Source organism: Hypomesus nipponensis, chromosome 2 (assembly GCF_054491055.1).
Source record: "Hypomesus nipponensis isolate SF chromosome 2, ASM5449105v1, whole genome shotgun sequence".
In the NCBI taxonomy this organism is placed as follows: Eukaryota; Metazoa; Chordata; class Actinopteri; order Osmeriformes; family Osmeridae; genus Hypomesus; species Hypomesus nipponensis.
The window spans coordinates 5,537,616-5,547,860 of NC_140362.1; the positions used below are offsets into that span (position 1 = coordinate 5,537,616).

A 10,245-nucleotide genomic window follows, 5' to 3' on the forward strand; every position below is an offset into this window, starting at 1 on the left:
GGGGTACTTCAAGCCATAGAAAGACTTGGATACGAAGTTTGCTCATCTATCTTAGAGGTACTTCAGACGGAACGTACGAACACAGGGATTTTAGAGAAACAAGTACTGTCTTCATCAGATTACAATTTACAGATGTGGAAGGCAGATTTTGTTTTCAATGTTTTCTTACTTAAGCATGTAGATACGTTAATTCGTTTCGAGGTTTTCTTGGACAAGCTGTCACCCGTAACGTTTATCAGCGGACTAGTAGCTTTTATTAACTTTTTCTTCTGTCGAGTATTTATGTTGCTGAAGTGAGGCCCTTTTGTGTGGCAACATCATTCGTTTTTTTTGATACATTTTACCCATCTGGATCCGTCAGTGGGCGACGCCTGGAAGGGAGACTTCTCTGAAGAACTGAAGTATGACTGTGTTATGGGTCTGCACACTTTTTCTTCTGGCAAAGGTAAGTCTTTTCCGTGGTGGAAACTTCTGTAGTCAAATGGTTCTGCTCATAGCTATATTATCATGCTAAACTACACCAATGTTAACTTAGTAGGCCAAATCGAACGTAGTAGATAGCTATTAGACTAATTTTATATTTTCAGCACAGTTTGAGACCTCATCCCACAACAAAGATTAATGTCAGAAATGTTTTCTACAGAATTTCCAAAAGGATGTATTTTGGCCAACCAGTTCAGAACTATGCAAAATGTATCATTAACTCCACGTGTAAAACATTTGTCAAGTAGGCCTAGGTAAATGCGATACACATTGAATATAACATAGGTCATTGTACTCGAAATCTAACCACTGAATTATAAAACATTTTTCATAATTATACTTTTATTAAAGAAGTCAATTGAGAATGAACTCACTAACAGTCGTGCCTCCCCAAGAGGCCAAAGGAGCATACAACATAACCTATAAACTTAAAAGCAAACAAAAAACTGTTACCAACAAATGTATTCACTGCAATAGCCTTAAAAGTCTTAAAGATGTAAAAGTGTGATAAACTATCAGTAACTGTGTTATAATCGTGTCCCCACAGTTCCAGACAGCAGTTTGACACTCATGTGCCTCAGGCTAAACCCCAGGACTAGGGAACACATGTCTTGTCATGTTCCTCAGAGCCAAACTCTTTCTCCCACATCAAAGCACTGTGGTAAAATGTCTGTATAAAATAGCCTAATCCTGTCTATTCTCATTTTATAACAGGGAGATTCGATCTGTTTACACCACACTCTAAAGGGTATTAAGAGTATGTTGCCAACAATTGAATGACATCCAACCTGTTTTGTTTGTCAAGACAATTAATACAACACAGCCAGTTTAAGAAAATGAAACGGTCTATTTTCCTTCAAACAGTGAGTTCTTATGTAAGATTTATACCCCCAAAATTCTGAATGTTTATTGGTACCCCTTTGTCCTACTTGTAAAGCTACTCATGGTGGCTCAGTGCTTTAGTAATGCCCTGCGTATGTTTCTATAGAATGACTGAGACATTTTTTTGGGCAATTCTTTATAATTTTAGCGTAGATTTTGAGTATTGTTATGTTCTGGAAATCCGGCACAAAATAATTAGAATTTTCTTCTTGTCTGTGGAGAGAAAATGGAAAGATTTTTAGAACTCAGTAAGGGGAATTTCCATTCAGCTGCTAAGCAGATTTCTTGTGGAAGAGATTGGTTCCTTGTGAACACAGCTCTGAGGCAGTAGGTCAGCTCCTCTCTCCAGTCATACCGACAAGAGATGCATGCATGCTCAACATGACAGAGAAAAATACATCTGTGGTTGTCCAGATTCAAAAATATATAATATGTGCCTCATACTAACTTACATGGGGGGAAATGGTTTTATTTTTAATCAATGCAAAGTAAATACATAATCCTAACATGAATAAGTAACATCAACTGTTAATTTCTTGGAGAGGATGACCAGCCTAGAGCAGATAATGACAATCATTGGTGCAGGAGGGAAATGCAGTTCAGTTACTGCAGTTAGTCAGACAGGCAGGTCAGCTACAGCAGTCAGTCAGACAGACGGACAGCTTCCTGGCTGTTTCATGCATCCCCCCTCTTCCTGCTCCCTCCCCCTGCTGGAGGTGCTGGTGCTGGTGACGCCCCTGCTGTTGCTGCTGCTGCAGCCCGGGTGTGAGGGCCAGGGGTCAGTGTCAGCCTGGAGAGAGAGCCCCTGGCTCCTGGGGCTTCGGGCCTTTTATCTGCTCATCACTCAGGCTAGATTTACGTGGAAAATCCAGGCTGCTGCAGCCAGAGCCCATACATCACGGCTAAAGTGATATCCCTTCAAAAAGACCCAGGAGCGGCTTTGGCGGTAGTGAGGTAGAGGGCCAGGCAGTAGTGTGTGTGTGTGTGTAGGTGTGTGTGTGTGTGTGTGTTGACAGAGTGAATATGACAGCCGTGGCGTTTACTGCCCTCTTGAAAGGAGCTCTGCACGGTGGTCCTCGCTCACATGGGAATCCCTGTAAATTACAACTTCTTACCCAAGTGGAGAAAGCAATCACAGCCCCCCTCCCTCTCTCTCTCTCTCTCTCTCTCTCTCTCTCTCTCTCTCGCTCTCTCTCTCTCTCTCTCTCTCTCTCTCTCTCTCTCTCCCCAAACCTCTTTCCTCTTTCATTTCACTCTCTGACTCCATGACCCCTCAGAGAGACACAGTAAAGGATTCTAGTTCCTAAGGTGCTACAATTATAACCATGTATTGAGCTACCAAATCACAGTGATACACAGCTATACAAACAGTTTATATACTAAATCCAGTCGCCCGATAGCCTGGCCTGGTTTGATCTCCAAGGGGCTTATCAACAGGCACAGACAAATGTCTCTGGACGCAAACAGATACATTTGAAACTGTATCTTGTTTTTTTTTACAAAAATGCCTCAACAGCACTCTTTTGTACAGTCATCTTATTTAACCCACGTCATATCAGACAAATGGTTGTGATTGGCCCGGCCTTCTCCATGCCGGAGGGAAATGGGTTTGAATGGGAGGGTGGCCAGACCCATCTGCTAGAGCAAATAAACCATGAGCTCGCAGATTCATCTGGTTCCCAGGCTAGTCATCACAACATCATCGTAATGATAACGTGTGACCTAAATTTGGCTGAGCAACAGTGCCTCACTCATTTTTGTTGAAGTATTTTGAAGTTGTTTGTGTGTTCTGTCTTTTTTGTAGGTAGAAACTGAAACCCATCACCCACATCACAAGTACGTGTTTGTGTCAGGTATAAGCTGGAGCTCTTATAGGCACTCCTGACTATATTCATTAAACTCTCTGTCAAGCACGGGGCTCTCCACTCGCAGTAGAGCATGAAGGAAATATTTCACTCTATATTAGGGAACTAGGGGAGGAAATACCAGTGCCTGTTCAGAGCCCTGCTCTTTCTCTAAAACGTCTGCCTGCAGAACCAGGGCAGTTGAGAGACCGCAGAGAGAACAGCTACAGGGAGACGCCACCCCAAAAAACTGCCGCAGCGCTGCCACCAAATATTTATCTGTCAGAGTCCAGAGAACTTTGAGGCTGGAGAGTGTTAGCTGAATGGATCCTTCTGTCGTACAGAGGACAGGGCCTGGGTACCTACACAAAACAAGGCCTTGATTCTGGTTCTGGTTGTGTTCCAGCCTGTGATCTGATCCAGCTTATCCCCTTTCAAGATAGCCATATATTTCCGATCTTTCACTACTTTCAGGAGCAAAGCTGATAGTTGTTTTTGGAGCGAAACGTGCTTCTGCTTCCATTTCTAGTATTAACACGGTGGAAATATGTGTGTTCTGTGAGTGTAGGTATGGCATGGGGTGTGTGTGGATGTGTGCAAGCATGTATGTGTGAACGTGAGTGTGCGTGGGTGCGTGTGGATGTGTGTGTGAGAGAGCGTGTTTGTGTGATGGGTTTTGGTTAGAGGCTGCACAGGTTGACACATGCTGCCACTGTTTCCAAGCAGACCTCAGAGAGAGAGAAAGAGACATCACAGATCAGGGGATGTTTAGCTGTTACTTCTCTCCTGTGCAGGAGGTTGGTTGTTAGACATCTGTTTGCTCTTGTCAGCCCCCGGGGCGAGTGGGCCAATCTTTCCTAAACGTGTACATGTTTAAGATGCCGTTGTTGAGGGCCAGGGGGGTGGGTGGGGGTGTAGTATTGACCTCCATAGACACACACCTGCAGGGCTTGGGGGTGACATCAAAGGGCCCTCTCACCCAAACAGAGTCTCACATGCTGGGCAGTTCTGGTTAACTGACACCCCCCTCCCCAGAGGCTGCAACCATCTCCCCCCGCGACACACGTGCGCTCACTAACACACACACATGCACATACACACATCGCAGTGTCATTCACACTCATATGGAATTTACCAGTGTGGGAGGGAGGAAGCCCTTTTTTTTACTCCTTCCTTCCTCCTCTCCTTTGCGAGTGTTTTCCCTTGCCCTTTTATGTCTTATTCTTTCCATTGGTCTAAAGCCTTCTGATTAAAGCCAGCCACTCCTGCTAGGCTCTGTCTGTGGTGCTCAAGCCCTGAGGAATGTCTACTGGATCCCTGCTGTCTGCTGCTGACTCGGGCCCCTCCAGCCTCTGCCTCACCCACAGCAGATAAGAACCCTAGAGGACTCTGAAAACAGAAAATTGAGGCAGATTAAACCGATTAAAAGGCCATTTTTCGATACACCCACACTTTCCAGGTTTTTCCAATGGCGAGGGACGTGTGTGTGTGTAACCGGTTTCCCTGCCACATGTGGAACATTGAGGTCTTGTTATTGGGCATTCAGAGGAACAGGGCTGGACTGACTGGAAGTGATACCAGAGATTGTGCTTGATGTTAGGGGGCTGGAACTTCAAACACTTACTATACTCCTTTCCCTCAGAAAGTGCAGAATCATCTAACCTAACCGTGACTAACAAAGCTGTATGAAAAATTGTACAAGAATCTTTTGGTAATGTTTAAAAAAGTCAAATACTCCCCTCCTCACTCCCACTAATGGCACAGATCTTATCTCCTCATCTCCAGACCATGTTGCAGCCATATGGTTTATAACGACAGCCCACGAGGTTCTCTTTAACATGTGAACCATGTGGCTGTTGTTGCAGGCTGGCCTGGGTGAGGCCTGTGCCAGTGGGAGGTTCACCCGGACAGGGGAGTGCTGCAGCCTGTGCCCCCCTGGTTCCGGGATGGTGGAGGAGTGCGGGAAACAGGACACCAAGTGCCAGCCTTGCCCTGAAGGTGAGGCCTGTCATACAGGGTCCGACTCCACAATGTCACACCTCCTTATCTCTATTCCTTTCTGCTCCCTTTCAAGGCTGCCTGTTCTGTGGGATATGTGCGTGTAAAATCGTGTAAAATGTTATCAGGGATTGAGCCGAGAGACATAGACCGATGTGGGTTGAATCATCTGAGTTCCCCCCCACTCACCTGGTTGTGGTCTGTCACCAGGAACGTTCTCCTCGTCCGATGACCTGTCTCCATGCCAACCCTGCGCCCGCTGTCCCGCCGGCATCCACACGCTGGCCGCCTGCTCCGCTAGCCAGGACACGCACTGTGAGTGCGGCGAGGGCTACTTCCTGTGGCGTGGCGGCACCTTCGAGGGCCTGTGTGCCCCCTGCTCCACGTGTGAGCGCGGCCAGGGGGTGACAAGGGAGTGCGGTGTCAAGGGGAACACAGAGTGTCAACTTTGCGGCCCCGGAACCTTCTCAGAGGAGCAGAGTACAACAAAGCCCTGCCACACATGTCTCCGATGCTCCGACAGCGAGGTGGAGATCCGAGCCTGCCAGCGCAACTCCGACACTATCTGCATGGGTAAGTCAGAGAGAGAGAGAGAGAGAGAGGCTGGAGGAGAAGGGTGGAAGAGAGGTGGAGATGATGGAGGGTTGTGGGGTGGGGTTTTAGAAAGGCTTTAGAGAGAAAGTAGCAGAGACATGCTCAGATGATAAGAGAGATGGAGAAGTAGGAGAGAAGGGGAGAGGCCTATAAAGAGTGAGGGACTGGACATATGGCCAACACCTGCAACCACCCTTCATCCGAACGCTCGGCAACACTCCTAGCCTGGAAACATGAGTACCCTGAAAAAAAACACTTAAGTGCTGCAATCAAAATGGTTATTTGGTTATAGGCTAACTACCCCTAAAGTCCTGGGGCTAGGACCAGGGTTAGGACCAGGGCTTGGGCTGGGGTTAGGGCTGGGGTTGAGGGTTTGCGCTCGGGCTGGGGCTGGGGCTGGGGCTGGGGTCAGGATGGAGGCTAAGGCCGGGGTTGAGGCTGGAGCCGGGGGAGCCTGGTGACCCTTACAGCATGCTAGACGGCTGTGTTCCAAATGGCCCCGCTCTCTCACCAGGAGACTGGCATCTGTACACATACAGGGAGTCCAGGGTGTGACCCCACGACCCCACAGAGGTCAGCCTAGTCCCAGAGAGATCCTAAAATAGGTAGGGTGTAACCAGAGGGGGCCAAAGGGCTGGAGCCTGGGCCCATTTCTTAATCCCAGGAGGCCTGACAGAGGTCACCTTCAGAACAGGCTCACACTCTTCACTTGAAACACATTTGCCTCTAATGACATACGTTTCGTGGACATCACAAGACATCATTAGCTTGTGATCGGTATAGACTGTTCCTAAACTTGCCTCGCCGCCTCCCTCCAGATAAGAAGCTTCACATCCGTGATAAGACCCGCTGGACAAGCGAGGAGGGCAACGAGGAGGTGGAGGGGTCCAGCTCGGCCCCCGGGTTCACCCACCAGGACGGGGCTGGTGGCAGCAGCAACATCCTGGCCTACGTCTCAGTCCTGGCTGCTGTGGTCCTGGGCCTGCTGCTCTACGTGGCTTACAAGTGGTGAGTTTCACTGCACACCCAACCAGGACACCAAACCATAAAACAAGTGACAATGATGTTGGTCCTTACTGTGTCATCCTAACTTGATTTGTGGGAAACCATACAAGACCGTTTGTTGGCATTGTGGTCTGAATGTTAGCTGGTAGATTAGAAGACTGCACAGCATGCAAAAAAACAGACTTTTTTTTTGGTACACATTTTTCCATAAAGGTTTTATGTGTTGTTGTTGGAGTATTGTTATTGGGGTTGTTAAAGTGTGCGTGTTTGTGCGTGTTTGTGCGTGTGTGTTCTCCTCAGCTGGACATCGTGTAAGCAGAAGCAGGCTCTGGGGAAGGCCCGTGCTGCAGAGCTGGGAGCAGCTCCAGAAGGAGAGAAGGTAGAGAAGCTCCACAGCGACAGCGGAGTCTTCTTGGACTCACACAGCCTGCAGGACAGCCAGCCCAGCAAAGGTGAGAAGCACACCGTCACCTCAACCGCCAAAACTACAATACGAACTCTGCTCTGTGTAGTCACGACTGGGCCCTCTGTATCCAGTGAAGTTGAGAAGTAAAGTTATGAAGTTGGTAAACTTTAATAGCACATTTGCTAAAAATACATGGTGGTTAAAATGAGGGCCCAGGGTGTATGGTGATGAGGGTATACACGAACAAAGAAATGGGTAAACCTCATGTATCTCCACATACCCTCGCCCCAGCTACTGACTAGGACACTTGTGCTTTACGTTGCATGGGGTTAACCTATGAGTATAAAGAAGCCACGTTTGAATTGTTCATCTTCTCATAAGTAACTACAGCAGTTCAGACAGTGGCTAACCTCTGTGTCTGCCTCTCCGTCCATCTGCCCCCCACCCCCCCCCCCCCTTTCCGACCCCACGCGGCTGTAGGAAGCAAGCGAGACAGCAAGCAGGACAGCCGTCTGTACATCAACCTGCCCCCCCACAGACAGGAGGAGGTGGAGCGCCTGTTGCAGGAGGGAGGGGGTCGGGGCTGGAGGCAGCTGGGGGCCGTGCTGGGCTACGAGGCCGAGCAGCTGGACCTGTTTGGCCGCGGCGAGGCCCCTGTCCACACGCTGCTGTCCAACTGGGCCCAGCAGGAGGGCTCCACCCTGGGCCTGCTGTGCTCGGCACTGGGCCGCATCGAGAGGCCCGAAGTGGCGTCCGCCCTCACCTGCCCCTCGCAGGGCGTTTCCGTGGTGTAAGAGCCCCACCCACCTGCTCTGGCTCAGCCACTCACAGGAGACTCACGGACACGAGAGGGGACTTACTTTGGTGGGTGGTGAGGAGGGGGGGGGCTGACAACCCGTCACCATCTGGAGGTGACCAGGAACGGGGTGCTGTGAAGGCCCAGGCCTCAGGGACTCTCGAATTAAAAAGGAGGCTGGTTCCTGGTTTTTTTCACCCGTCATTCTGCTGATTGCCTCCTTCGCCATCTGTTTGAGAGCTGCAGCTATTTATTTGCACCAGTGCCTTGACTCTAGCAAAATCGATGTACTGATACACAAGATGGAACATTAAATAATGTCATGCTTTGTATTCTTATGTATTGAACTCAGGTGTGTTCTATTCAGGTCTAGACATTAAATGGTGATGAGACAGTACCATAATGGGATCGGCTTATATAGAACATACAACAGGGTTGTGAAGACATCTGACTCATTTGTGCATCATCAACACTGGCAGCATCCAAGACAGCATCTGGCAAATCCAATGTCTGCGTCCCAGCACTGTGTCTCTGTCGGGTTAGAACACGAATCCGGAGGTAGAGGCCTGACTGGTGGAAACGTTTTTTCCTGTAAGAGACTGAAGTTCCCAATAAAGCTCACTGCTGTGTCCAGTCGTCATCGGGCTTGAATTGGGTTGTCTTCCTCACGATGTGAGTGTCTCATCATTGAAGCCAGATAAAGAGGACTGGGCTGAAGGACAGAAAAATCATCCTCTTATTCGATATAGTGTATAGCCATGCCATGATAATCTTCCCTTATTATTGTGTAACAATCAATCACTTATTTCGTTTTTCATCCGTATACTTCTTGTCTTTGTGTTTTTGTACAATTGTTATTTCTTGTAATAAATAGTTTCTAATACCGTGTATGAATGAGATAGTTCTTGTTGAGATTGATGCGTGTTGTGACAAGAGTACTGGAAACAGTCCTACCTGAGCAGTAAAGCAGGCGTCAGCCTGTTGTACTGACTGATCTATGTTTATCTCTGTCTTTGTAATGACTTAAAGAGGGATCTGAGTGTGGCATGCAAAACAAGTTATCTTGTTTGCAAGGTGTAAAAGAAGAATGTTTTTTATAGAACATGGTCTAGATTCATGGTGTTTACTTTGTAAGCTGGTTTCCAGTACACCAATCAGGTCAAGTTCTATACTATAAAATGTTTTGATTAAATAGGCTTCTTAGTCCCTAACTACGCTACATTTCCTTGTACATCAGCCTTATCTGTAATTAGCTCTACTGTGTATTATATTATCTATATTGTATGTCTATGTACATGAAAGATACCCTTCATGTGGGAATACTGTGAACCTGTCCAAAGGGGCTTTTGACTCTCGCAGAGCAGTAGCATTCTTTTTATGAGGAAGGAGGGGATTAGATCTTGAGTAAGTGATTGATCTGGGCCTGGAGAACAACATAACAGTTCTCTCTCCTCTTGACAGATTGCAAAGTGTGGAAGTTTAGACCTTGGGGGCAGATCCTGTTTCTTATACGGGTTATGGTGTATAGAAACATTTCCGATCCAAGACAGGGAAATCAGTTAAGAGGCATTTAAGAGGTTTGGGGGTAAAAATACGATAAGCTTCACCTAAACTATTCTGAAGATATGTTTTCCAACCCCCCAGCGAGATGGGAATGTGATTCTAGCTCTTTTTGCGCTACTCTCTGATGAAATCTGCTAATGATTTCTCAGCCTTCCATCCTAAGTAGAAGCAGGCGTTTAGCAGGGCCCAGGGCAGCGTTGCATGCTGTCACGCACTCCAGACGGGACTGCTTAGCTGCGGTCTGGAACGCGCAGGCGCAGTGCGGCGGAATGCTCGGGCACTTGGGGGGGGGGGGGGGGGGGGGGGGGGTGGAGGCGGGGCTCGGTCCTACAGGCTCATCAGGGGCCTCCAGCTCAAGTCAGAACGTCTCTAATGAAAGCAGTCTATCACTTTGATTCCCTTTACTGGAGCCAGACATCTGGTATGGTCGTGTGTGAGTGTGTGTGCGCGCTGTAATGGCTGTCACTCCAAAGACACTCCATATAAGGGAGAGAGTACTAATCTAAACTCGATTATGTACTTGAAGGCTTTTTCTCCTTGGTTCTCCTCGGTTCTGTGTGAGCCTATCGGAAACCCGAGGGCTATACAAATAATTTCTTTACAAGTAGACAATGCAATGACTCAGTTTTAACAAAAGGTTTATTGTCTTTTAAAATGTTTGTACACTCAGTATG

General features: G+C 47.8%; 1 protein-coding gene across 1 annotated transcript; it reads left to right on the forward strand.

The window, feature by feature from the left end:
• On the forward strand, positions 1–8,346 carry nradd (neurotrophin receptor associated death domain). Its single transcript, XM_084669237.1, has 6 exons — positions 1–445; positions 5,075–5,207; positions 5,418–5,780; positions 6,620–6,809; positions 7,107–7,258; positions 7,693–8,346. Exons 1-6 carry the CDS (start codon positions 404–406, stop codon positions 8,004–8,006), a joined length of 1,194 nt encoding a protein of 397 aa, XP_084525363.1. The 5' UTR covers positions 1–403; the 3' UTR covers positions 8,007–8,346.
• The last annotated feature ends 1,899 nt before the right edge of the window (positions 8,347–10,245 follow it).